The 27603-nt window shown below is 58.2% G+C and overlaps 3 protein-coding genes and 2 pseudogenes across 5 annotated transcripts in view; 2 read left to right on the top strand and 3 right to left on the bottom strand.

The window, feature by feature from the left end:
• The window catches only part of NUDT1 (nudix hydrolase 1), a 1171653-nt gene that overhangs the window by 739735 nt on the left and 404315 nt on the right, over nucleotides 1–27603 (bottom strand). The gene's annotated exons all lie outside the window — the stretch shown is intronic.
• LOC126950948 (uncharacterized) lies at nucleotides 1839–4312 on the bottom strand (annotated as a pseudogene). The gene is made up of 2 exons (XR_007724302.1): nucleotides 4194–4312; nucleotides 1839–4091 (listed from the first exon to the last, which is right to left on the bottom strand). The product of XR_007724302.1 is annotated as an uncharacterized LOC126950948 (transcript).
• MAFK (MAF bZIP transcription factor K) lies at nucleotides 1839–14662 on the bottom strand. 2 transcript variants are annotated; one of them, XM_050784286.1, is made up of 3 exons: nucleotides 14470–14662; nucleotides 5574–5653; nucleotides 1839–4890 (listed from the first exon to the last, which is right to left on the bottom strand). In XM_050784286.1, exons 2-3 carry the CDS (start codon nucleotides 5607–5609, stop codon nucleotides 4456–4458), a joined length of 471 nt encoding a protein of 156 aa, XP_050640243.1. In that variant the 5' UTR covers nucleotides 5610–5653; nucleotides 14470–14662; the 3' UTR covers nucleotides 1839–4455. The 2 variants fall into 2 exon arrangements, with proteins under 2 accessions (XP_050640243.1, XP_050640242.1); XM_050784285.1 differs by lacking the exon at nucleotides 14470–14662 and adding an exon at nucleotides 6349–6660 and having other exon boundaries at nucleotides 4090–4890.
• LOC126950582 (uncharacterized) lies at nucleotides 6774–8407 on the top strand. The gene is made up of 2 exons (XM_050784289.1): nucleotides 6774–7433; nucleotides 7911–8407. The coding sequence occupies exons 1-2, from the start codon at nucleotides 7189–7191 to the stop codon at nucleotides 8068–8070; spliced, it is 405 nt and encodes a 134-aa protein (XP_050640246.1). The 5' UTR covers nucleotides 6774–7188; the 3' UTR covers nucleotides 8071–8407.
• LOC126950946 (uncharacterized) lies at nucleotides 10646–11755 on the top strand (annotated as a pseudogene).

Here is a 27603-nt window from a genome sequence, read left to right as displayed (position 1 = left end):
CACAGAGCAGGGACTCGGACACCAGGAGCCGGTTCCACGGAGGCCCTCTCTCCCCGTTGCCTCCTGAGCCTCACAGACGCCTCTGCCCGCGGGTGAGGCTGGGGTCACAGAGCAGGGACTCGGACACCGGGAGCCCGCTCCACGGAGGCCCTCTCTCCCCGCTGCCTCCTGAGCCTCACAGACGCCTCTGCCCGTGGGTGAGGCTGCTCTGCTTCTTTCCAACACGACTCAAAGCCCCGAGGGCTGAGCCCGCTTGGCATGGACGGAGGCAGTGTGGGGCGGTCCAGGCCAGGGCTCAACCCGCCTCGAGAGGGAGCATGGGCTCATGAGAGGGGGAAGGACGGAGACCAGCATGGTTCCAGTGTCATCATCGCTGCAGAAAAAGGGGTTTCCCGGTGACAGGCCCCGACAGAGGAGTGGGTCTCGAGGCAGGCAGGAGCCGCGTGTCTTGGCCCAATGCCCCCACCAACCTCTCTAACCTCTCCTGCCTCAGTGTCCTCATCTGGGAGATGGTCCAGCTGAAAATCCCCAGCATCCACAAGAAAGGGTAGAAGCCCTGGGGGCCCTGGCCTGGCCAGGGTGCAGGCTGCACGGCTGGGCGGGGTGGCGTCTCCTCTCACAGCTTCCCTGTCTGTCCGTGGCCTCCAGGAGCCCCACACGGGGCTGGGGCTCTGTGCCCCCAACTCACACCCACCAGCTCCCCCAGGAGGAGCAGGCTGGGCCCAGAGCCGCAGGGTGGGCCACAGGCGAGGTCTGACTTAGCTGGGGAAAGTGCCATCCCTGCCATTGCTAGTGACAAGCTCAGGCTGCTGTGGCCCCAGCACAGATTCAACCCTCATGCCGGCTGCTGCAGTCACCTCCACGCCCACCTCACAGGAAGCAAGGCTGGGAAGGAGGGAACTGGCCCCAGGCCACACAGATGCTGAGAGGTGGGATTATGATCAGGTGCCATGGCTCATGCCTGTAATTCCAGCACTTGGAGAGGCCAAGGCGAGTGGATTGCTTGAGCCCAGGAGTCCGAGACCAGCCTGGGCAACATGGTAAAACACCATCTCTCCAAAAACATACAAAAATTAGCTGGGCGTGGTGGTGTATGCCGGCGGTCCCAGCTACTCAAGAGGCTGAGATGGGAGGATTGCTTGAGCCCGGGAGGTTGAGGCTGCAGTGAGCCGTGATCACGAGCACTCCAGCCTGGGTGACAGAGCAAGATGTCTCAAAAAAATCCACCTTGGATTTCACCCTGCGTGGTCCAGCACTGAACGGCATTCACCCTTTGGTCAGCTCAGCCCCAAAAATGGGGCCGGGTGTGCCGGGGCTGCTCTCCTGGAAGGCCAGGCGAAGCGGCGACGGCATGTGGGCAGGCCCTTGGCTTTTCAGAGGAGTCCACAGGCTTCCAGCCACTGTGCAGGGCCGCTTTGCTCTCTGCTCCCAGACAGACCCTGTCTTGCTCACGGCTTCCTGCAGGCTCCTCTGAGAGTCCAGCAGAGCTAGGTGAGGGATCTCCTGGGGAAGGGGGACACTGACAGCCATGGTGCTCTCTGCTCCTTCCACTGGGAGAGGCTGCATGGACAGGGGGCTGTGGGTGGGGCAGATGGCGACACTCAGGACTGCGGCCTGACCCTCGGAGACTGAGCCCAGGACGTGGCCACCTAACCAGCACCTCCCCCGTGGCTGTCCCAGCATCACGGTCACGGGCCAGCAGTCTGTGAAAGCCACTTACACATGGTGCCCGGATCCTGACCCTGGTGAGGGACAGGCGGGGTCCCCTGGGATGGGGGGTGTGTGGTTCTTAGCCCAAAAAAGCCCCAGCCAAAAGCACCAACTGCACAACGAAAGGGTCTGAAACCAGAAAATTCTTTATTGCAAAGGTACAAAAGCGGTCACAGCAGCAGGACGCACGGCAATAAATTAGGTGGTGGCCGCAGGGACGGGCCAGGGCGGCGGCGGCCAGACACGGGCCCACATGTGATCTGTTCTCAATAATTTATATCATGATAAAAAGCAGCACAAAAATAAATATTGAAATGGAACTGCCAAGTAGCACAGAGGCCAGGGTGAGGCGGTGTGGGGGCGTGGGGGGCAGGGGTCCCCACGCCCTGGAAACGCAAAGACCTGGATCTCTTTGGGAAGCCGGAGGCACAGAGACAGAAAACAAACCCACGCGGCAAAGAGGCCTTCGTCTTTTTCTTAAATAAAAAAATCCATATATTAAATCATGACAATGAAATTTCAACGATCCGAAAAGAAAAGCAGAACGCGCCGTGCTTCCCCGGCCCGGCTCTGGGCGGTGACAGCGGCTCCATCCACCCTGGGGACCGGGGAGTCCCCTCTCCGGCAAAGCACCACAGGCCGAGGGCAGGTGGTCGCCCACGGCCCACAAGACGTGGACACCAAGAACCCCAAGATGGGACAGAACCGGCCACCCGCTGCAGCCTGTCCTGTGGGGGCCCAGCAGCCTGGTGCAGTCCGTGGTGAGGGGGACGGTGGGCAGCCCGGGCCTCTGGTTTGCTCCCAACTCCCACCTGTGCCCGTGCCCCCAAGCTCTGCTCTGATAGATTTACAGTATCAAACTGGAAAAGAAAGATTGTTACGAAAAATCTGTAGATAAACTGTGAATATAATTTTATATCTCTATATAGTTTGTTTCTCTCTTTAAATATCCCCCTGGTCCTTATGACATCCAATATGGATTACCTACCATGGCCACGGGGGCAACGGCTGTTTGGGAACTCGCAGGCCTTTGCTCCACAGGGACCCAGTGGTCCTGGCGGGCCTGCAGCTTCCCACTACTTCTAATAGTAGACACAGAACCAAGTCGCCGCCCCGGGGCTGTCTGTCCTCCGCCCTCCCAGCGTGGCTGGCACCAGCCTGGGCTCTGTAGCCGGTGGGGGTGTTACTGGATGGGCAGGGGCAGCCGAGAGGGAGCCGAGGCACCACCTTGCATGTCCTAGGTGGCGGCCCCCGGCCAGTGGCTCACATTCCGCCAGCTCCCCCAGGCAGGGGCTCTACGACCCCCGCTGCAGATACCCCAGTCACAGCAGGGACCCTCAAGGTGGCACTCCAGGAAAAGGAAGCCCAAGGTGGAGTGCCAAGCCCACCAGTGCCTCGGTGCTCGGGGAAGGAGGAACAGGCGAAGGCTCCGGGGGAGGACTGAGTACCAAGGCCACACCTGCAGCTCGTGGCTGTGCTCCTGGGGGTGTGCACGTGGGAGCCACATCCACGAGGCTCTCCTGGCCTGGTGCCTGCCGCCTCCCCGCCCACCACGCCCTCCGGAGTGCCAGCCTCACTCCTGAGCTCTTGTATAAGCCAGCCGCATCCTGGTCCTGCCCCTCAAGCCTTTCCACCAGCTCTCGCACACGGCTCCCGCCTCCTCCCACCACCCAATGCAACGTCCTCTCCCTCCCACCTCCACGTCCACATCTACCAACGTCCCCCAGGCTGCACCCCCTCTCCCTAGACTGCAGCGGCCCTTCCCCTCTAGGCCCCCAAAAGACCTCCTCGTTCCCCCTGCACTGACCACAGCTGGTGAGAAGCAGCTCCAGGACACAGAGCCTGAGTCCTGCTCACCATCAAATGATGGGACGCTCCTGTCCGTGTCCGCTGAGGTCCAGGATGGCCTGCGGGGTCGGTGTCTGGGGGGTCGGCTCCCGTGGGTGGGGCTTCTGTGCTGTGCTGCACGACCTCCTCGGGTCACCAGAGCACACGGGAGACCTCACAACGTATGAGCCACTCTCTCTGCCACACGTGCCCACAGGCCCTCCTCCAGTGAACACCTGCCCCCTCAGCCCTGGTGCTGTGATGGCAGACGGGCCTGCACACACACACGTGCACACACACAGACACCACCCCACGCAGGCGGCCTCCCACACCGCGCACACTTGCGCAAGCCCCTGCTAAGGCAGACACGGGTCACGGGCAACTGCAACAGGACAGCTGGAAGGACGGAGCTGCCGACGCACCATCCATGCTCCTCCCAGGGTCTGTGGAGTCGGTCAGGGCAGCGAGGGGCTCCCGCACCAGCTGGGAGGCCACAGCAGGGCAGGTGTCGAAGGCTGCTCCCAGCTGCAGTGGAAAACAAGCCCCACGCTGACCTGACCACAGGGGCCTAACTCCTGGGGCCGTGTCTTCTGGCAGCCCCCGCGGGGGCGGCGGAACTTCCCGAGGGCCTTTCCGTTATATGTCCCGACTCCCACGGGTGCAAGATGCCAATTCCCACACACAGACGCATCCTGTGGGGAGCAGGGGGCGGGCGTGTGTGTGGACCGGCACGCAGCTCTGGGCCCACGGGAGCCCACTCTTCACCCTGCACCATAGTCTCATCCTGGTGTGAGTCGCCCGCGCCTGAGGGGCCTGCGCTTGGACGCTTGGACTCGGATGTCGAGTCTGCGTCCCAGTGACAGGTACGAGGGGCGCGCCCCCACCCGCCTGCCCGCCGCTCCCCGCCCCCAGCCGGCACTAGGATGCGGCCGAGAAGGGCACGGAGGTGGAGGAGAGCTCAGCGGACTTGACGATGGTGATGACGCTGGTGGTGGCCACCTTGGAGGGCGCCACGGGTCCCCGGGCCACGGTGCGCGCGAAGGTCTGCAGCGCCTCGTACTTGGAGCGCAGGGCGTCCAGCTCCAGCCGCATGCTGCTGTTCTCACGCGCCAGCTTCTCCACCTCCTGCTGCAGCTCCACGCGCTGCCGCTCCAGCTCCTCCTTCTGCGTCACCCGCTTGATGCGGCAGCTGGCCGCGTAGCCGCGGTTCTTGAGCGTGCGCCGACGCTGCTTCAGGCGGGTGACCTCCTCCTTGGTGAGACCCCGCAGGTGCTGGTTCAGCTCCCGCACCGACATGGACACCAGCTCATCATCGCTGAGCACCGGAGCGTTCTCGCCCGCCTCCTTCTTGACCTGGGGACGGCCACAGCACGGGGTCAGCAGCGGGAGAACGTGGGGTGTCTGCCTGGGACCGGCACGGGGGTGGACAGGGACCCAGCGGTGCCCCTGCATGCCCATGCTCTTTTGGGGCTGGCCTTTGCCGTCCACACCAGGGACCACAGGACACCATGCACACAGGCAGCCCACGTGACGGCTGTGGCCCCACAGGACCCTTTCTGAACAGGAGAAGCCAGCGGTGACATCGGTCACTCCTGGTTACCGACAGCCTCAGAGCCCACGAGGACCTGGAGCACATGGGTCCTGCTGCTGGGACTGAGCCAGCCCACAGGCATGCCCCATGGCAGAGGCGGCAAGCGCCAGGCACAGGTGGGCCCAGGGCCTAGGAGCTGGAGCATCCCATTCACCAGAGGCCAGTCTGCCCACGCCTGGAGTCGGGGGGTGAGCTCATGCAGTAGCGCCTGGCGGACACACAGCCCAGGCGGACAGACCCTGCCACACCCTGAGCCTGGGAGTCATCTCCTGGAACCACAGTCCCCGATCCTGGCCCCACCTCTCCTGTGAACATCCCCCGGCCACAGCAGCCCCTTCTCCTGCCAACAGGGAGGCCTCCATCACAGGCTCAGGACGGCCCTGGGAATGGGGGGGCCTTTCCCACACCTGTGCTTGAGACGGGGCCTGCCTGGAGCCAGCCTTACCTTTAATGTCTTGTTCGGTTTGGGATTAGTCGTCATAACCTGGGCACAGTCACCAGGACAGAGCTCTCTGGAACTCGTAGCTGGAAAACACGGGCAAGCAAAGAAGCCAGCGCAGGTCAGGGCCAGCAGCGCCGGAAGGGACGGCCACCTCCCATGCAGGGACGTTCCTCAGCCTGGGGTGGATGGTCACAGCACCCTGAAAACAAGATGGGGCACTGTCCCGGCCCAGCCCGTCCTGGGGGGCTTCCCAGGGGGTGGGGCATCCTGGCCCGGCCTCTGTCTCTGCCCGAGGGTCCAGGGGGAGGTCTGGCTGCACCTCACAGTCTAGCACAGTCCACAGAGCAGCTGGGACCCCCACCCCAGGGCCTGGCAGCCAGGTGCAGCCCCCTGCTGCCCTGAAGACCTGGGCTGCAGCTGCCGGCGCCGTAGGGTGACCAGCAGGCACCAGCAGTGGCTGCTTCCTGTTCTGACTCTCCCTGAGGTCAGAGAAGACGTCTGCACCTGCACAGCACAAGGTGCTCCGTCCCAAGGACCAAACCGATTGGTGGCGAAACCGCCCTACCACAAGGCAGCTGTGCTGGCCCCGAGGAGCGTGGGGCCCCGATGGACAGCGACCCTACCCTTGCAAAGGCTCTGGTGCTCCGGACCCAGCCTGGATCCCCGAGAGGGGGCCTCTGGGGAGCCCCTGCCATCACCAGCTTCCCCCATGGTGGGCCTGGGTGGAGCCCCAGCCGCCCTCCCGCCCCGCCCTCCCCACAGGCCACGGGACACCTACCACAGCCCCGGCCGCTGCAGCTGTGACATCACCACCTCCAACTAAGCTGCCCCCGAGCGAGGACCCTGCAGCCCAACGGGGTGTGGGGTTCCTGAGGGGCGGCAGGTCCAGGGGCTGCAGTCAGAGACCAGGGAGGTGGGGGAGCCGCCGCCCTGCCGAGCGTTCGACCGTCTGGCGGGAGTCGTCCCCGCCGCCGCCCCCGCCGTCCTCACGTCTGCATTGTGTCACACATTCTAATCATTCATGAAAAACCCAGCCAAAGCATCCCCGGCATGAGCCCTCCGATAGTTGCCATGACGACCTTGGGACCGAGCCAGCCCCCACGGTCGTCATGGAAACCGAGAAGCCCAAACGCGATCCTGACTTCAGGTCAGTCTGCGCAGACATCACGAGGCCGGCAGGCAGTCAACAAACCCATTTGTACCCGGTGGCTGGGACAGGCAGGCGGCAGGCGCCGGGAAGCTTGCGGGACCGGTCCACAGCACCCACTCCCATACCCCAAATACCAGACACGGGTTCCCGCAGGAACGTCAGAGCAGCACACGGCGGTGGGGGTGTCCTTGGTCAGCACCTCCACCGGACATGGGCACCACGGGGCGGGTGACCCCATCCCGCCCTCCCTGCCGGCCCAGGACCCTCCCCACACCCTGGGCCAGGGAGCCCTCGGCCCAAATCCCTCCACCCTCCAGCCCTGCCTCCGATGGGGGCCCCCTGCCACAGCCCACCCACCCCCACAACCAGAGGGCCGCCCAGGTGAGACAGGGTCCTGTGCCAGGCTGCTGGGTCCGCTGCCTCTGCCAAGGCCGGCTGCTCTCAGGGCGCTAATGTAGATGGCACAGGATGGCACCAGCCAGTCCCGGGGAAGGCCAGGGGGACTCCAGGCTCCTCTGTACCCCGCCCTGGGGCAAGGGTGACAGTGGAGAGGCCGGGGCCCAGCTGCCTCCGCCACCGTGGGGACCTGCAAATGCCGGCGGCTGGAAGCACCATGAGAAACTTTTCCATGTCAGAGGGAGGGGCCGCGGGCACAGCTTCCAGCTCCACCGTGAGCACGTCAGTGCACAGGCCGGCCACGACATAGCTATGCGGTGAGTCACCAGATGTTTACAGAGCCGCGCGCGCATTCCCACACACCCGGGCCTCCCACCCAGCAAGGACCCGCTCCCTGGCCCCCAGGCCCACTGCCCGCCATGGCAGCACAGCTGGGCGGAAAAGGAAGGTCTGGGGGACAGGGCCGTCTGGCCAGAGCCACGGTGACGTGCGGGGTGCCAGGGGCAGAGTTCAGCGTGAGGATCTTTCCACTAAAAAGATGCCTCCCGCGATGCCCTGTGACGTCATGGAGGCGTGCGGTAGCCGGGGGCGACCCCAGGAGGGGCAGCTGACTAATTCCACAAGGTCAAGGTCGCCAGGGCTGCTGGAGCACGCCTGTGCCCATCTCAAAACCCCAGTCCTTTGAGGCACACCTGCACTGGGGCCCTCCGAGGAACCAGAGACCTAGGGGAAGCTGGGGTCCTGGGCGGCCCCCATGCTGTGCTCACAAGCGTGCCCCCCACTTCCTTGGGCAGGTCACGACTCTGCTCCGCCAAGGAAGCCTGGACCATCCACGTGCCCCCCGAGAGGCGAAGCAGCAGGGACGGCCCAGCCAAGTGGCAAAGCTTCTCTCAGGAACCCAGCACGGGATGGGATGGTGCTGGCACCTACCTCTCCCCACCATGCACAAAATAAATCCAAGCAGCATTAACCTAAAGTTGCTCTAAACATCAGAGGCAAGAAAGATGACAGCTTGCTTTTGGAAGGAGATTCAAAGAAGAGTTTTGTATGTGCAAAAAAAGTTTGTAAAGCAACTGATCTAAAAATGACAACTGCCCTAAACAGGGTTTTGTGACCTGTCCAACCTCACACGGCCTCAAGGGCCACCAGAGCACACTTAGAAATGGCTACCTCCGGCCGGGCGCGGTGCCTCAAGCCTGTAATCCCAGCACTTTGGGAGGCCGAGACAGGCGGATCACGAGGTCAGGAGATCGAGACCATCCTGGCTAACATGGTGAAACCCCGTCTCTACTAAAAAATACAAAAAACTAGCCGGGCGAGGTGGCGGGCGCCTGTAGTCCCAGTTACTCGGGAGGCTAAGGCAGGAGAATGGCGTGAACCCGGGAGGTGAAGCTTGCTGTGAGCCGAGATCCGGCCACTGCACTCCAGCCTGGGTGACAGAGCCAGACTCCATCTCAAAAAAAAGAATTAAAAAAAAAAAAAAAAAAAAAAGAAATGGCTACCTCCCCAGGACCAGAGACGCAGCCTTAGGGTGTCATCCAGGGGGAGAGCATGCCTGGGGTCCCAGAGACGCCCGTGACGCCGGCTTCCCACTACCACAGACCCAAGGCAGGGGCTACCGCATCAGCACCTGGTCAGCACTGCAGCCAAGCTCCTCTCCAGCAGCCCCCAAGGAACGATGCCCTCACATTCTGTCTCACACCCACCAGCTAACAAAATGCCAGCATCGCCACGCACAAGCACCTGGCGCCCCTGAGCTCCTCTGAGTTTTGGTGGAGTCATCAGAGAAGTGCAGTGTTCCGCGCCACAGCGGGGGGCCTGGGTGGCCAGGTCTGGTCTGAGTTTCTGCTGTGAGGCCCCAACCGCCGACCTAGGTAAGGCTGCAGCGCTCACGCCCCACATCCCTGGAGCAGCGCTGGGCAGCAAAGTTCTCCAGCACCACCTATAACTTGGAACAGCTCTTAGGTGACCGGTTTTCTGATGGAAGAGGTAGTGTTTTCAACCCAAGGCCAGACACCTCAACGTGACGCACAACTAAACAAGGCTCAGCGGGGGAATCATTTCCTCTCAAGGAAAAGGAACCGCCAGCAGCCTCAGATGGAGGCAACTCCTGCGGCTGCAGCTGGGGATAAGTGACGAAGCCGGGACGCTGGGCGCCCCCTTCTAGGATCCAGACCGATGGCCTGGGCTCCATAAAGCGCAGGGCAGGGCAGCTCCGCCCAGGGAGGCACCTTGCAGAGGGTGACGATCCAGAGCCCGGGGCTCCCGGTGGCAGGGCAGGCAGGCCAGGGTCAGCCACCCAGAACTGTGTTTTCGGGAGCAGCTGAGCCCCAGGCAGCGACCTCAGCTCCCGGAGGATCATGTTTTCCCTTTTAATTTTCATTTTAGAGACAAGGTCCCACTCTGTCACCCAGGCTGGAGTGCAGTGGTGCCATCCTGCCTCACTGCAGACCTCCTGAGCTCAAGAGGTCCTCCTGCCTCAGCTTCCCGAGCAGCTGGGACTACAGGTGGGCACCACCACACCCAGAGAATTTTAAACTTTTTTGTAGAGACGGGATCTCACCATGTTGCCCAGGCTGGTCTCGAGCTCCTGGACTCAAGTGATCCTCCTGCCTCAGTCTCCCAAAGTGCTGGGATTACAGGCATGAGCCACCATGCCCAGCCATTTTTAACTCTTTAAGTCCCAGCTAATACTCACTGGTCACCCATGGGTCTGGCCCTGCTCAGTGGGGGACTGGCAGCCCTGGCATCTCTTGCTGTGCTGGCACAAGCTGAGAAGGACCTGCTCTGGGGTCCAGGAGGGAACAGTTTCTCCTTAAAGTTGGGACTGGGCACGGTGGCTCTTGCCTGTAATCTCAACACCTTTGGAGGCTGAATGCTTGAGCCCAGTAGCTTCAGACCAGCCTGGACAACAGAGCGAGGCCCCATCTCTAAAAAAAAAAAAAAAACATAATTTTTTTTTTTTTTTTTTTGAGACGGAGTCTCGCTCTGTTGCCCAGGCTGGAGTGCAGTGGTCGAATCTCAGCTCACTGCAAGCTCCGCCTCCCGGGTTTACGCCATTCTCCAACCTCAGCCTCCTGAGTAGCTGGGACTACAGGCGCCCGCCACCTCGCCCGGCTAGTTTTTTGTATTTTTTTAGTAGAGACAGGGTTTCACTGTGTTAGCCAGGATGGTCTCGATCTCCTGAAAAAACCATAATTTTTAAATAGCCAGGTGTGATGGCACACGCCTATGGTCCCGACTACTCGGGAGGCTGAGGTGGGAGGATTGCTTGAGCCACGAAGTCGAGATTGCAGTGAGCTGTGATCACACCACTGCACTCCAGCAGCCTGAGTGACAGAGCAAGACCCTGTCTCTTAAAAAAAAAAAGAGAGTGCAAAAGTGAGTTGAACAGCTGATGGCTGGATGACCCCTCTAAACAGTCCTGGCTGTGGATGCCCATGGAGAAACGGGGATTTCAGCTTCAGGGCTCTGATTCTTCCCGGATGAGAGGACGCATCAGGGCCGCTGCTCGCTCTCCAAGGCCGGCATGGGGGCTCTGGATGGGTCACTTGTTCTCTCCCAAGGGGTGAATGACAAGGCAGACCCCACCCCCCACCCCCGTGGCCACCCAGCCAGTCTGACCGAGACGGAGCGGCCCTTCCACTTCTATCCTCCACGGGTCTCCGAGGCTGTGGGATGCGGGAGAGGGAGGAGGGGTGGGAGGAAGACCAGGAATGGAGGACGGGAGTTGTGTTCGAGACTCGGGTTTAGAAATCCAGGAGCACAGCAGTAAGCACCCTCCCGCTCTCCCTCACCAGTGACTCCCACGACAGGTGCAATCCACAAAACCAGAGGCCGCCCAGGGTGTACCTGCCTCTCCCAGGAGCCTTTCTGCCAGAGACCCCAAGCCAGTACCCTCCACAGGGGGCCACAAGGGTAGGTGGGGCCACTGTGGCACTGGTACCCAGTGGGCACCTGTCAAACAGGTGTCAACCGACTAACTGCAGCCCGGCTGCTCCCAGAGACCAGCCAGACACCCTTCCTACTGAGGATGAGGACCCCCACTGTCTGGCTGTCCTGGACATGGGAAATGCGGGAGGCACCCCACTTGGCACCCCCCAGCTCGGCCCGCACCAGCCGGCAGCCTGGCCCTGGCTGGCTGCCCTCCAGCAAGCCACGACTGTCCGCCTGGCTTGGAGGACGTCTGGTCACCTTGCATTTGCAGTCTGAGGAAGCTGTGTCATTCCGCTACATCCAGAGGTGACTCAGGCAGCTGCAGCAGCAGAGAGCAAACTGCAGAACACACCACACCTCCTCCAGTCCCTGCCCTGGCTCCCACCACACCATCCTCCTGTCCTCGGCTTCCAGCTTCCCGTCAGCGTCCTGTTCTCCCCGGCCACCCTGGGGCTTCAATCCGCTTCCAGCTTCCAAGTCCAACCAGGGGCATTCCGGGGGGCCCAGATGCCCCCCAGCCCCCAACCGCATCACTCACCGGAGTTGCCCCCACCCCTGTCTCTTTTCCTCGTCCACGCTCCAACCGGGCTTGATCCCAGCCCTCAAGCATCTCCCGCCCGAACCCGCAGCACCTGCCCAGGCTCCGGCCTCCAGCTTCTCCAGTGTGGACCACAGCTTTGCCAAAGGGATACCCTCACCCTGATCCTGGTGCCCCCCACGCAGCCCCACAGGCAGTCAAAAGTTTTGGGGTTCCTCCCAAACCCCGACCCCCTCACCCCAACGCCGTTTCAGGTTTCTGATCACCCCCATCTGCAGAGAGCATGTGGCCCCCTGCCCCCCTCAAGCCCTGCTTCTTCCAGAAACGCTCCCCACTGCTCTCCTTGCGTAGGCAAGCACCCTCTACCAAGGCCTGGTTCTAGATCCTTCTGGGGACGGGGCCCTCCCCGTGGTGTGGTGAGCTCCTCGCAAGCAGGGAGCATGTCTTCCCTACACCCCATACGAGCCTCCCGCTGTACGAGATGAGCCGGCCCCGCACGGGAGGGCAGCGAGAGGGCAGTCTCCACCCCAATACCTTCCCCAGGACGCCCGACGCGCAGTGCGGACAAGCAGGCAGGTTCTACACCAGACCCCACCGGCCCTTGGGACAGGCCAGCAGACGTCACGGCCTGGGTTTCCTCATCTACAGCGGCCGGTCGGGGTGGGGCGTGTGACCTCTCAGGTTCATTTGTACCTGCTCTAAAGCTCTATGATTTTAAGACGACACTCCCAGTTTCCTGAAACTGTAGGAAAGCGGAAACATGACGGAGTCTGTGACTTATAAAAGGCAAAAATAAATAGCGGGGAAAGGTATCTTCCATTCGAGGAGAGCAGGGAGGGTGGGGACAGAGCGGTGAGTCACTGTTTACTGTTGAGAGGCAGCCACACGGAGCCTTCTCCCAGCTGGCCAGATTTCCATTTCCCGTGTGGACTGGACCCGAAACCCAGAAAGTCCACTCCAGAAACCTTTAGACTCAGAAACAGCTGGGACAGGAACAGGCACAACTTCTTCTCGGTCTGGGTGGCAAACAGCTTTGCTGGAGACTGTAAACAAACGCAGCCATCGCCGAGCCCCGTGGGTGAAAGCGCACGCCTTGTAGACAGCAGAGTGGCCCGGAAGACGGTCTCACTTAACAGCGGCCTCCCGGGTGCACACAAAGGCTGGCGCCCCGACAGCCCCAACTCTTGGTAAACGCTGGCTCCCGGGTTTACCAGCACCTGGGGAATCAATGCTGTAGGGAACCAGCCCCTCAAAGCCCTGGCTCAGCTCAAGGATAAAAGGCAGGAGAAACCTGGTTTGTTTTTCTGCTTTAGTAAATGTCTTATTTTGGAATAATGAAAGGTCTAGTTTTAAAAAGCAGACTCCCTCTCCCAAGGTCAAACTCAGACATTCCTACTGGGTTACCTAAGAAGGGGAGATGTTCTCTTAAATGGCACTGGACGCCCAAATAGGGTGTAGGTGTGTCCCAGACACCTGCACAGCCCACCTATGTTCTCCAGACCCCGCCCACAGCTCTTTCAATACTCCACATCCCTGAAGACACTGGGCTTGGAGAAGCTGCACAGGGCATCCCACTCCATGTTGGAGACCCCCTTACAACAACACACTGTGATAGTGAAACCTCAGTGCCAGTAGAGACCTGGCAGCCCACCCTGGAGAATCAGAGGGGTGGGAAGGGCAGTGCCGGAGCCGAACCACAGTGATATCCCCTAGTCCACGGTGTCCCGCAGTGGGGGGCGTTTTGAGTCCCAGGATCTTCCCAAGGCCAGGCACCTGGCCAGAGAGTGGCTGGCTGCCTGTGGGTCACCTGGTGAATGAATGGTGGATCTGATTTCTGCCTCAGCTACAAGAGCCGCCTAACAAGCAAGAAACAGCATGCTCAGGGATGCAGGACACGGGGAGAGGGACACAGGAGGCCCTGCAAACATGAACACACACGGTGTGAGGGTGAGAATACAGCACAGGGCCACTGCTGTACCCCAGGGGGACCCAGGTCAAGGGCCAAGGCCAGGCGGGGTCCTGGCTTTCTGGGTTTTTCCGCGGCGCCTCGACCCACCCCCCCAGGATCTTGAGGCTGTGCAAACAGAGACACACACACACACACAGCGTCACGGGCACATAACACAGTTTCCTGAACTTGACAAGAGGCACAGAAGAACCCACGCAGTGGGAGCGGGAAGAGGCCTGAGCCCCTGCCCCACATGTGAGCAAAGGGACACGCGCCTTGGGGCCCCTGTCACCTGCTCCCCTCCTGCCTCCCCACGGCCTTCCTTCCAGCAACCCTGGCAGGTGGGCGGCTGAAAGCAACACCAGTCCCAGGATCCTGCCTGTGGGGAGACTCGGTTACCCCCACCCCGTCCACGGGCACGCGTTGGCCGCAGCGCCGCCCGTCACCGGGAGGAAGCGAGGGGGGCAGGCCGGGGCCGCACGCGGAAGCCACGCTGGGGCGGAAGGCACGGGGAATCCACGCGCCCGCGCCCTCCCCGCGCCGCCCGCACGTGGCGCCCGCCCCGCCCCCCGCAGGTGTGAAGGCGCGGGCACAATGCGCGCCGCCGACCCGCGTGGACTCCCTTGTTCCCAGGTCTGGGGTCCACGCCCCAGGGCCCCGGGCTTAGCAAGCATGGCCCGGGCGGCACGTGCAGGGCAGAGAGCTTCGCGTCCCGGGGAAGCCCCCTGGGCCTGCGGGGCTGGGCCCAACTGGGCAGGTGCGCGGGCCGCGTAGGGGGCCGCATGGGGGTCTCGGGCCCTGCGCACCCAACCCCGCCACCCTCGGCCCGCGCCCCCGGGCGGCCGTGACTCAGCGGCCAGGTGGCCCCAGCCCCGCGTCCCGGTCTCCGTCCCCGCCGCGGCCCGGTCCCCGCTGCTCCACCGCCCCTCACCTGGCGTCGCGCGGAGGGCGCGGGCGCGCGGCGGCTCCTCGCGGGCACGCGCTGTCCTCGCGCCGGCGCTCACTCTCGCGCTCCCCTCGGCCGCCGCCGCCTGGCGCTCGGGCTCCGACTTCACGAAGAACAACAACTCCCCCCCGCCGCCCGCCGCCACCGCGCCCGCCCGCCCGGCTCCCCAGCATCTGACACCGCTTCCGGGATCCGCGGCGCGCGCGTCACGCCGCCCCGCCCCCCTGGGGCCACGCCCCCTCCCTCCCCCGCGGGCACGCCCTCCTCTCCTGCCCGGGGGTCCGCGGGCCCCGCCCGCACCTGCAATCCCCGCGCTTTGGGAGGCCCGGCGGGAGGATCTCTGTGGGCCAGCAGTTCAAGACCAGTCTGGGCAACATAGCGAAACCTCCCTTCCCCCATTCCCCGTCTCTACAAACATAAAAAACATTAAGGCCAGCTGGACACAGTGGCTCATGCCTGTAATCCCAGCACGCTGGGAGGTCAAAGCAGGAGGATCGCTTGAGCCCAGGAGTTCCAGACCAGCCTGGACAACATAGTGAGACCCCCATCTCTACAAAAAATTACAAAAAGTAGTCGGTCGTGGTGGTATGTGCCTGTAGTCCCAGTTACTCAGGAGGCTGAGGCAGGAGGATGGCTTGAACCTGGAAGGTGGAGGCTGCAGTGAGCCATGATTTCATCACTGCACTCTAGCCTGGGTGACAAGGTGAAACCCTGTCTCAAAAAACAAAACAAAACAAGCAAACCAGCAATGTAAAAATGGGGATAAGCGGCTACTGGTCACAGCTTCTGTGAGTGGGGCCAGCCCCCTTCTAAAGCCCCAGCTGCTGGTTGCCAGGGGGCCACAGCAGGCCCAGGATGGGGTTAGGGCACCACTGGCCCAAGGAGTCCTGTGAGGGATCCTCAGGTGGGAGCCGGTCCCTGAGGGAGCTGCCTCTGCTTCTTGTCGCAGGTGGAGGACAGGCTGGAGTGGGGACCCGTCCAGAGTCCCTCAGAGGGGAGGGTGAGCCCCTTACCAAGCTTCTGGGTCCCCAAGTCCCGCCCTCCTCTGAGCGCTGCGGGAAAAGGAGTCTCAGGCCTGGCCAACCAGGGCACCCACGGCATCTGCCCAGGGTTCTGGGAAGCCTGTTTTCTCGGCGCAGGTGGGACTCGGGAGCCTGTTTCTCGGCTCAGGTGGGACTCAGGAGCAAGGACAGGGAGGTCTGTGCATCTTCTGGGTGTCATCCTTACCACCGCGTGCCTGGGGATTTAGGCAGCCGCCCAGTGGCCTCTTGCTGTGGAGCGAGGGGGCAGCCTCCCGGACCATCTCTGACCCCCACTTCTGACCACCTGGGAGGCGCCTCCTTGCTGAGGCCCACGCTGCCGTCTGGGGTAGACAGACACAGTGATGCCTGCAACCTGGCTGCAGAAACAGGTGCCAAGAAATAGCAGCAGTAGCGACAATGTCCCACGTCCCCAGGATGTTTGCAGAAAGACATCCCCAGGGGATGGGAAAGCTGCTTCCCTTGTCCCGGCCCACACTTTGCACTTGGGGTTCTGGGATGCGCTGGGAGCCTCCAGAGAAGCTGTGAGCGTCTCCTCTTTACGGTGTCGCTGCTCTAACCCAACTGCATTCTTTCCATAGTAGGCTTTTGTTACTAATCGCACAGTTATGTTATCTTTTTAATTTTTTAATTAGTATTTATTTATTTTTTTATTTTGACACAGAGTCTCACTCTGTCGCCCAGGCTGGAGTGCAGTGGTGCCATCTCAGCTCACTGCAAGCTCCGCCTCCTGGGTTCACGCAATTCTTCTGCCTCAGCCTCCCCAGTAGCTGGGACTACAGGTGCCCACCGCCACGCCCGGCTAATTTTTTTGTATTTTTTAAAATAGAGACGGGGTTTTGCCGTGTTAGCCAGGATGGTCTCGATCTCCTGACCTCGTGATCTGCCCGCCTCGGCCTCCCAAAGTGCTGGGATTACAGGCGTGAGCCACTGCGCCCGGCTGTATTTACTTTTGAGACGGAGTCTCACTCTGTCATCCAGCCTGGAGTGCGGTGGCACCATCTCAGCTCACTCCAGCCTCTGCCTCCCGGGTTCAGTGGTTCTCCTGCCTCAGCCCCCCGAGTAGCTGGGATCACAGGTGCCCACCACCACATATGGTTAGTTTTTTGTTGTTGTTGTCGTTGTTGTTTTGAGATGGAATCTCACTCTGTTGCCAGGCTGGAGTGCAGTGGCGCAATCTTGGCTCACTGCAAGCTCCGCCTCCCAGGTTCAAACAATTCTCCTGCCTCAGCCTCCTGAGTAGCTGGGACTACAGGTGCCTGCCGTCATGCCCGGCTATTTTTTTTTTAATTGTATTTTTAGTAGAGATGATGTTTCACTGTGTTAGCGAGGATGGTCTCGATCTCCTGACCTCATGATCCGGCTTTCTCGGCCTCCCAAAGTGCTGGCATTACAGGCACGAGCCACCACACACAGCCAATGTTTGTATTTTTAATAGAGACGGGGTTTTCCCATGTTGACTGGGCTGGTCTCGAACTGCTGGCCTCAAATGATCCACCTGCCTCAGCCTCCCAAAGTGCTGGGATTACAGGCATGAGCCACCACACTGGCTAATTTTTGTATTTTTAGTAGAAACGGTTTCACCATTTTGGCCAGGCTGGTCTCGAACCCCCGACCTCAGGTGATCCACCCACCTCGGCCTCCCAAAGTGCTGGGATTACAGGCGTGAGCCACCACGCCCAGCCTAATTTTTAAAATTTTGATTTATTTATTTGTTTGTTTTATAAGATAGCATCTCACTCTGTCACCCAGACTGGAGTTCACTGGTGCAATCACAGTTCACTGCAGCCTCCACCTCCCAGGCTCAAGTGATCCTCCCACCTCAGCCTCCTGAGTAGCTGGGACTAAGGCTGGTGCTACCACACCCAGCTAATTTTCCTTGTTTTTTTTGTAGAGACAGGGTATTGCTCTGTTGCCTAGGCTGGTCTTGAACTCCTAGGCTCAAGTGATCCTCCCACCTCATTCTCTCAAAGTGTTGGGATTACACACATGAGCCACTGTGCCCAGCCCAAAGTTTACTTTTTATTGTGGTAAAGTATACATCATGTAGAATTTACCATTTTAACTATTTTTTTCTAACTTAAAAAAAATCTTCTTTCAGAGATAGGGTCTTGCTGTGTTGATCAGGCTGGTCTTAAACTCCTGGCCTCAAGCAATCCTCCTTGCCAGGCGCGGTGGCTCAAGCCTGTAATCCCAGCACTTTGGGAGGCCGAGACGGGTGGATCATGAGGTCAGGAGATCAAGACCATCCTGGCTAACACGGTGAAACCCTGTCTCTACTAAAAAATACAAAAAAAAAAAAAAACTAGCCAGGCGAGGTGGCGGGCGCCTGTACTCCCAGCTACTCGGGAGGCTGAGGCAGGAGAATGGCGTGAACCCGGGAGGTGGAGCTTGCAGTGAGCCGAGATCGCGCCACTGCACTCTAGCCTGGGCGACAGAGCCAGACTCCGTCTCAAAAAAAAAAAAAAGCAATCCTCCTGCCTCAGCCTCCCAAAGTGCTAGGATCCCAGGTGTGATTCGGTGATTAGTCTGGGCACGGTGGCCACCACACGAGGCCAATTTAACCATTTTAAGTGTACAGTTCGGTGGCGTTAAGTATATTCACGTTGTTGTACAAACATTGCCACCATTCCATCTCCAGAAATTGTTCATCATTTAGTAGTTCCTTTTGTAAAAAAATGTTAAGTTCTGGCCGGGCAAGGTGGCACATGCCTGTAATCCCAGCCCTTTGGGAGGCCGAGGCGGGCGGATCACCCGAGGTCAGGAGTTCGAGACCAGCCTGACCAACATGGAGAAACCCCGTCTCTACTAAAATTACAAAATTAGCCGGGTGTGGTGGTGCACAACTGTAGTCCCAGCTACTCGGGAGGCTGAGGCAGGAGAATCACTTGAACCCAGAAGGTGAGGGTTGCAGTGAGCCGAGATTGCACCATTGTACTCCAGCCTGGGCAACAAGAGGGAAACTCCATCTCAGAAAAAAAAACACAAAACAAAACAAAAAAAGTGTGTGTGTGTGTGTGTGTGTGTGTGTGTGTGTGTTTTGAAACAGGATCTCATTCTGCCACCCAAGCTGGCGTGCAGTGGCACGATCCTGGCTCACTGCAGCCCGGACCTCCTGGGCTCAAGTGATCCTCCTGCCTCAGCCTCCCAAGTAGCTGGGACTACAGGCATGCACCATCGTGCCCAGCTAATTTTTATATTTGTTTTGTTTTGTTTTGTTTTGAGACAGAGTCTCGCTCTGTTGCCCAGGCTGGAGTGCAGTAGTGTGATCTCGGCTCACGGCAAGCTCTACCTCCCAGGTTCACGCCATTCTCCTGCCTCAAGCTCCCGAGTAGCTGCAACTACAGGCGCCCGCCACCACGCCTGGCTAATTTTTTTGTATTTTTAGTAGAGACAAGGTTTCACTGTGTTAGCCAGGATGGTCTGGATCTCCTGACCTCATGATCCGCCCGCCTCGGCCTCCCAGAGAGCTGGGATTACAGGTGTGAGCCACTGTGCCTGGCCTTGAAGAAAACTTGTGTAACTTTCTTCATAACTTTAGAGTGGGAAAAGGTTTCTCTAATCATGATTAAACATCTAAATACCATAAAGCAGATTCGAGGCAAAAATCCTCGCAAGTCAAGTCACAACACAAAGTGCACACTAGGAAAAATACCTGCGACTCAGATCTACCAGGCAAAGGGATCCTAAACGTGTGTGCAAGAGCACAACCAAAAACAGAAGGCAAAGGACGTGAATAGATCATCCACAGAAAAAGAAATCCACAGAACAAACACGTGAAAAGGTGTTCATGGCCGGGTGCGGTGGCTCATGCCTGTAATCCCAGCACTTTGGGAGGCTGAGACGGGCGGATCACAAGGTCAGGAGATCGAGACCATCCTGGCTAACACGGTGAAACCCCGTCTCTACTAAAAATACAAAAACAAAATTAGCCCGGCACGGTGGCGGGCACCTGTAGTCCCAGCTACTGGGGAGGCTGAGGCAGGAGAATGGCATGAACCCGGGAGGCGGAGCTTGCAGTGAGCCAAGATTGCGCCATGGCACTCCAGCCTGGGCGACAGAGCGAGACTCCATCTCAAAAAAAAAAAGATGTTCATAATCAGAGAAATGCACATCAGAGAAAAAGACATTGCAGTTCTGCTTCTCATCCAGGGGAATCTCCAAATCAGACCTCATGCCCCATTGGCACAGCTCAGGGAGAGCCCTCGGACACATTGCTGGTGGAGGGGCCAGGCAGCTGAGCCCCTGGGCAGGGGTCTGGCCACACTGTCCATGAGACCATGGCCCCGATTTGTGCTAGAACACAGAAATCCCACTACTTCTTTCTCCTTCTTCTCCTTCTCCTCCTCTTCCTTCTTCTCCTCCTCCTCCTCCTTCTCCTCCTCCTCCTTCTTCTCCTCCTCCTCCTTCTCCTCCTTCTTCTCCTCCTCCTCCTCCTTCTTCCTCCTCTTTTTCCTCTTCCTCCTCTTTTTCTTCTTTCTCCTCCCCCTTCTTCTTCTTCTTCTCCTCCTCCTCCTCCCCTCCCCTCTCCTCCTCCTCCTCTCACTCTTCCTCCCCCTCCTTCTCCTCCTTCTCCTCCTTCTTTTTTCTTTTGAGACAAAGCCTTTCTCTTCTGCTCAGGCTGGAGTACAGTAGCGCAATCCTAGCTCACCACAGTCTTGAACTTCCAGGCTCAAGTGATCCTCTCGCCTCAGCCTCCTGAGTAGCTAGGGCCACCAGTGTGTGCCACCACATCCAGCTAATTTATATATATATATTTTTGTAGAGACAGGGTGTCCCTATGTTGTCCAGGCTGGTCTTGAACTCCTGGGCTCCAACAAGCTTCCTGCCTTGGCCTCCCAGAGTGCTGGGATTACAGGTATGAGCTACAGCACTCAGCCTCAGAAATCCCATTTCTAAAACTTGTGCCATTGATCTGCTTGTTCATGTGTGAAAGGCACAGGTGCAAGGATCACTGCGGTGACATCAACGGTCATTGTGATCGACTGAAAACGGCCAAGTTGCCATTGTTGAGGGACTCGCTAAGTCACTTAGCTCAGCCACATAGTGGAATACTATGCAGCTGTGAAAAAGAAAGCAGAAGACCTCTGCATGCTGATTTGGAAGGTCTTCCGGGGTACATTGTTAATGAAAAAGCAAGGTGCAGAACTAGTGTATAATATGCTACCTTGAGTGTAAGAAAGGGCAGGAGAGAAAAACGTAGATTCGTGTTTGCACCAGTACAAGGAAGACTGGAAAGATAAAGAAGAAGCTAATAGAGGCCGGGCACGGTGGCTCACACCTGTAATCCCAGCACTTCGAGAGGCCAAGGCAGGAGGATTGCTCGGGGCTAGGAGTTCAAGACCAAACTAGGCAACGTGGCAAGACCTCATATCTACAAAATATTTTAAAATTAGCCAAACATAGTGGCACGTGCTTGTAGTCCTAGCTGCTTGGGAGGCTGAGGTGTGAGGATGGCTGGAGCCCAGGCGTTCAAGACCAGCCTGGGCAACAGAGCAAGACCCTGTCTCTACAAAATATGAAATAGCTAGGCTCATGCCTGTAATCCCAGCACTTTGGAAGGCTGAGGCAGGCAGATCACTTGAGCTCAGGTATTCGAGACCAGCCTGGCCAACATGGTGAAGCCCTGTCTCTACTAAAAATATAAAAAACTAGCCAGGCGTTGTGGAGGGCACCTGTAATCCCAGCTAATCAGGAGGCTGAGGCAGGAGAGTTGCTTGAACCCAGGAGGCGGAGTTTGCAGTGAGTTGAAATTGCACCACTGCACTCCAGCCTGGGTGGTAGAGTAAGACTCAGTCTCAAAAAACATAATTAGCAGGGTGCTATGGTGCTCACCTGTAGTCCCAGCTACTCAAGAGGCTGAAGTGGGAGGATCACTTGAATCCAGGACTTTGAGGCTGCAGTGAGCTAAAATTGTGCCATTACACTCCAGCCTGGGCTACAGAGCGAGACCCTATCTCTAAAAAATAAAAAGAAAAGAAGCCAGTAGAAACAGGTGCCTTTGGGCCGGGCACGGTGGCTCAAGCCTGTAATCCCAGCACTTTGGGAGGCCGAGACGGGTGGATCACGAGGTCAGAAGATCGAGACCATCCTGGCTAACCTGGTGAAACCCTGTCTCTACTAAAAAATACAAAAAACTAGCCGGGCGAGGTGGCGGGCGCCTGTAGTCCCAGCTACACGGGAGGCTGAGGCAGGAGAATGGCGTAAACCCGGGAGGCGGGGCTTGCAGTGAGCTGAGATCTGGCCACTGCACTCCAGCCTGGGCGACAGAGCCAGACTCCATCTCAAAAAAAAAAAAAGAAAAAAAGAAACAGGTGCCTTTGGTGGGGTGCACAGGGCAGGGTGAGAAACCAGACCTCTCTGGAAAACCCGTTTTATGTCCTTTTGGCTGCTGTCAGGCCACATATTCAAAATTATACAATTAAACGTAAAGTGAAATAGAGGAAAGAACGCCTGCCTCATGGAGTGGTTGTGTGGGTTCAAGTTCGAAGGGGCTGTGCAGACCTTTGCCCCGTGCCTTGGTGAATGTCCCTATTACGGCTTTATGGCAGAGGCGGCCTTGGTTACGCCCAGATAGGCTGTCCCTGTTTGCCCCGGGAAAAGCTGTGTGACAGCCGGGGCTCTGGGACTGGGGTACAGAGCAGGGCCTGCCCTGGGACCCCAGCGGCGCAGGGCTAGTTCTTGCAGGGAGATGAGCTCAATTGTACCTTGAGCCCGGGATGCCCTGGGAGGAGTGGGATCCCTCCTACCCTCACTTCTTCCTGAGAGTTGGAGGTATGGAGGGTAAGCCGGGTGGCCCCGGCTGAGGTCGGGGAAAGGGAGGGACACAGAGTCCACCAGGATCAATTCTCCTGCAGGGAGAAGACAGGCAGGAGCCCTGAGCATGGAGGGTGGGAGGTGGCCCCGGCAGTTCTACCCTCAGGATGCCCACAGACTCTTCCCCAGGGACTCAGACCCCAGAAAAGTAGAGACTGCAGCCTGAAACAGGCTGGACTTCAGGACCCCCAGCTGCATCCCACCTCCAACTCGGGAAGTTCAGCATGGCTCCCTGGGAGCTGAAGGGGACCCAGTGTCTGCACCCCACGCCTCGGGAAGGGACAGCCTCTGCAGGCAGGTGCTTGCTGACCGCCACACACATGATGCACGCTTCTTTGCATGACGGCGGGGCTCAGCAGCACCCATCCATCTCCAGTACTCCCTGCCCCCGTGAGGAGGAGGGGGGATATGACTCTCTCAGCAGAGGCAGGGCCGCACCTCGACCTGGTCCGCCTGCACGCTCAGGGCCGTCCTGGGCCCAGCTGGGTCAATGCTGTGCCCTTGGAAGGCTCTACCTGAGCAGAGGCCCTCCCAGGAATGTGGGGGCCCCCAGCTGGGTCCCAGCATTCAGGCTCCTCCCAGGAAGCAGTGGTGGGCTGGGGCCGTTGGGATGGCCAGGGACCTCTGCCTGTCGGGGGAGCAGAGGGAAAAGGGGTCCCTGTGCCTGTCAAATCTGGGAGAGGCGCAAAGTGCCCCGGAGAGGGAGGAGGGGGGATCTGACCTGCCAATGCTCCACCATTTGTCCAGCCTCACGGCCTAGGGGCATGGTCACCACCCTGGGCCTGCTCCTCATCCCTAAAATAGGAACAGGATCAACTTGAGGGCCAGACATGGGGAAGTACTTTGTAAACTGCAAAGCGTTCTCAAATGAAAAGACTGGCAGGGCGCAATGGCTCACGCCCAGGACTTTAGGAGGCCAAGGTGGGCAGATCACCTGAAGTCAGGAGTTCGAGACCAGCCTGGCCAACATGGTGAAACCCCCCAACTCTACTAAAAATACAAAGATTAGCCAGGCGTGGTGGTGCACACCCCTGTAGGCCCAGCTACTCAGGAGACTGGGGTGGGAGGATCACGGGAGCACATGAAGTCAAGGCTGCAGCGAGCTACGATGGCACCATTGCACTCCAGCCTCGGCGCCAGAACGAGACCCTGTCTCCAAAAAAACAAAAAAACTCAAACCAAACAAAAACACAGTAGTTTCTACCCAGTGGTGACCTGGCCTCTGGGGGCCCCTTGACCTGGACAGCTTCCTGTATCCTTGGTTGTCATACCGGTGGTAGAGGAGGTGACCAAGGTTCTCTCCCCGAGCAAACCCCAATCAGGATTCTCTGGCTCTTTCTTTGCTTTTTTTTTTTTTTTTTTTTTTTTTTTTTGGAGACAGAGTCTCACTCTTGTCGCCCAGGATGGAGTACAGTGGCGCAATCTCGGCTCACTGCAACCTCCGTCTCCTGGGTTCAAGCGATTCTCCTGCCTCAGCCTCCTTAGTAGCTGGGATCACAGGTGCTCAACAGCACACCCAGCTAGCCCAGCCATTTTTTTTTTTTTTTTTTTTTGTATTTTTAGTAGAGACGGGGTTTTACCATGTTGGTCAGGCTGATCTCCAACTCCTGACCTCAGGTGATCCACCCACCTCAGCCTCCCAAAGTGCTGGGATTACAGGGGTGAGCCATAGCACCTGGCCTAATTTTTTTTTTTTTTTTTTTTTGAGATGGACTCTCACTCTGTTGCCCAGGCTGGAATGCAGTGGTGCGATCTCCACTCACTGCAGGCTCCACCTCCCAGGTTCACGCCATTCCCCTGCCTCAGCCTCCCGTGTGGCTGGGACTACAGGTGCCCACCACCGTGCCCGGCTAATTTTTGTATTTTTAGTAGAGACAGTGTTTCACTGTGTTAGCCAGGAGGGTCTCGATCTCCTGACCTTGTGATCCACCCGTCTCGGCCTCCCAAAGTGCTGCGATTACAGGCGTGAGCCACCGCACCTGGCCTAATTTTTTTAAATTTTAAGTTTTGTGTTCAGAAAGACAGGGTTTCACTCTATTGCCCAGGCTAGAGTGCAGCAGCATGATCATCACTCACTGCAGCCTTGACTTCCTGGGCTCAAGCGATCCTCCCACTTCTGCCTCCCAAAGGGCTGGGATCACAGGCATGAGCCACGGCGCCCGGTTGCCTTCCCATCTTTCACAGGCATCACTGAATGATGTTTTCTTTTTCTCTAACAGGGAGTTGCTGCTGGCGTGGAGTAAGTGGGGGCCGGGGAGGCTGGTCAACACCTCCATGCAACAGGACAGACCCAGAGCAAAGATGCTTCCACCCCACAGACTGGGGTTGGGACACCTGTTCCCGGGAAGCCCAAGTCCCTCTATGACAGCCTTCCCCTCATGCTCAGACAACAGCAAGAAGCAAGTGAAGAGCTGCCGAGGTTGAGTTGCTTTTGGGTGCCTGTCACTGGGTCAGGTATTCGACATTCCTTCATTAAACTGTTCCGAAGGGCCTGGCCAGACAGCCGATATGGTTCGGCGGTGTCCCCACCCAAACCTCATCCTGAATTGTAGCTCCCATAATTTCCCCATGTTGTGGGAGGGACCCCGTGGGAGGTAATTGAATCATGGGCGTGTTTTCCCCCACACTGTTCTCGTGGGAGTGAATAAGTCTCATGACGTCTGATGGTTTTATCAGGAGAAACCCCTTGTGCCTGAGTCTCATTCTCTCTCCTGTCTGCCACCACGTGAGATGTGCCTTTTGCCTTCCTCCATGATTGTTAGGTCTCCCTAGACGTGTGAAACGGTGAGTTTATTAAACCTCTTTTTCTTTATAAATTATCCAGACTCGAGTATGTCTTTTTATTTTTTTCTAAGATGGAGTCTTGCTCTGTTGCCCAGGCTGGAGTGCAGTGGCACAATCTCGGCTCGCTGCAACCTCCGCCTCCCAGGTTCAAGCAATTCTCCTGCCTCAGCCTCCCGAGTAGCTGGGATTACAGGCACCTGCCACCACGCCTGGCTAATTTTTTGTGTTTTTCGTAGAGACGGGATTTCACCGTGTTAGCCAGGATGGTCTCGATCTCCTGACCTCGTGATCCGCCCGCCTCAGCCTCCCAAAGTGTTGGGATTACAGGTGTGAGCCGCCGTGCCTGGCCAATTTTTTGATACTTTTTTAGAGATGGGGTCTCATTATGTTGCCCAGCTTGGTCTTGACGTCCCAGGCTCAAGCTGTCCTTCTGCCTCGGCCTCCCAAAGTGCTGGGATTACAGGTGCTAGCCACTGCACCCGGCCTAAAACATTCTTTCTTGGTGTGTCCATGAGGGTGTCTCTGGAAGACATCAACACTAGATCAGTGGACCCAGTAAAGAGGCGCCCCCCTCCCCAGTGAGAGCAGGCACCATCCGATCCACAGAGGGTCCAACTGGAACAAAAGGCAGAGGAAGGCTGAATTCTCTCTCTCTCTCCTTCTCCTGCCCTTGGGCGTAAGAACTGCTGGTTCTCAGGCCTCTGGATCTGGAACTTTCTCCAGTTCCCCCTCGGGCCTTCATCCTCAGACTAGGATTTCCACCATCGCCTCCCCTGGCTCCCAGGCCTTTGGGCACAGGTGAGTTTTACCAGCAGTGTTCTGAGATCTCCGGGTTGCGGACGGACTGCGTGAGGCAATTCCTCATAATACATCTCCTCACATCCCTCTCTCTACGTCCTCTTGCGTCTGTTTTTCTGGAGACCTCTGACTAATGCAGTTGGTGTTTTGAAAAACCAAACAATCGCCTTTCATGACCCAGCCCTGGACGTCCCATGACATCACCTCCATTGTCCCCTGCTGGCCAAGGCTGTCGTAAGTCGGCCCAGGTTCACGGGGAGGAGGCCTCACTCGGCCTCTTGCTGGAAGAGTGGTGAGGTCACCGTAACGAAAACATGGGGACAGGAGAGATTGCTACAGCTCTCTCTGGAAAATGCCATGTGTGACATCGTGCAAGGTGACTTGGCTGTTGCCCGGGCTGTGGACCGCAAACATCCAGGAATAAGGCATGTCTCCCAGATGGTGGACAGCTGGGTGGTTTCAGTCTGGGGCGATTATGAACAATCCTAGGACAAGCCTGATTTCACCTGCATGCACGTCTACGGGCCATGGTCCTGGCTCTCTGGTCCTCCTGGGAGACCACAAAACTGTTGCATTAGTCCTGGGAGAAAGGTGTGAACCTGGGAGGCGGAGCTTGCAGTGAGCCGAGATCGTGCCACTGCACTCCAGCCTGGGCGACAAAGTGACACTCCGTCTCAAAAAAGAAAAAAAAAAAGTATCAAAAAATGGCTGGGCGTGGTGGCTCATGCCTGTAATCCCAGCATTTGGGAGGCTGATGCAGGCAGATCACTTGACGTCAGGAGTTCCAGACCAGCTTGGCCAACATGGTGAAACTTACTCTACAAAGAATATACAAATTAGCCTGGTGTGGTGGTGTGCACCTGTAACCCCAGCTACTCAAGAGGCTGAGGAGAATCACTTGAACCGGGGAGGCGGAGGTTGCAGTGAGCCGAGATCGTGCCAGTGCACTCCAATCTGGGCGATATAGCAAGACTCCATCTCAATTTTAAAAAAAAGGTATTCAAAAAATTAGCTGGGCATGGTGGTGCATGCCTGTGGTCCCAGCTACTCAAGAGGCCAAAGTGGGAGGATCACTTGAGCCCAGGAGATGGAGGCTGCAGTGAGCTATGATTGCATCACTGCACTCCAGCCTGGGCAACAGAGCAAGACCCTATCTCAAAAAAAAAAAAAAAAAAAAAACTGTTATACTGTCTGTTTGGCATCCCTTAGCCCCGTCGAGCTGACATAAAATTAACCATGACAGCCAACACCAACTGGTGTCCTACAAGTCACTACTTGGAGTTAGTGTGGAACCCAGAGGCTAAGGACTTGGTCCCCCCACACTGTCCTCACTTCAGCTGCCAGCCACAGAAGGGGTCCCCAGGTTACTAGATCACCTCAGGATGGGGGCTGGGGGCCTTCGCATCGGCTGAAGACAAATGCGGGGCTTCCCATGACCTCCCCACTCATTATCCAGTGCAATAATTCGCTATCACAGGACAACTCACGGGTTGTGACTTGTGATTAGAGTTTATTGTAAGGGGTATAACTCAGGACTAGCCATGTGGACTTACCGTATAAAGCAGGGAAGTAGGACACGCAGGCACCCACGCCCTCTCCAGGAGCTTCGCCTACTGGCACAAGGAGATCACACCACTACACTCTGGCCTCGGTGACAGAATGAGACTCTCTCAAAAAAAAA

Source organism: Macaca thibetana, chromosome 3, assembly GCF_024542745.1.
Source record: "Macaca thibetana thibetana isolate TM-01 chromosome 3, ASM2454274v1, whole genome shotgun sequence".
Lineage (NCBI taxonomy): Eukaryota > Metazoa > Chordata > Mammalia > Primates > Cercopithecidae > Macaca > Macaca thibetana.
The sequence above is the reverse complement of the archived record's forward strand: the minus strand, read 5'-3'. Positions and strand labels throughout refer to the sequence as shown.

Excerpts from the sequence above, each read along its gene's own strand:
- MAFK (XM_050784286.1), bottom strand. The coding sequence starts at position 5,609 with ATGACGACTAATCCCAAACCGAACAAGACATTAAAG. Across the intron at positions 4,891-5,573 it reads AACCGAACAAGACATTAAAG|GTCAAGAAGGAGGCGGGCGA; the intron begins GTAAGGCTGGCT and ends GGCCGTCCCCAG.
- LOC126950582 (XM_050784289.1), top strand. The coding sequence starts at position 7,189 with ATGGCACCAGCCAGTCCCGGGGAAGGCCAGGGGGACTCCAGGCTCCTC. Across the intron at positions 7,434-7,910 it reads GGCCACGACATAGCTATGCG|GTCACGACTCTGCTCCGCCA; the intron begins GTGAGTCACCAG and ends TTCCTTGGGCAG.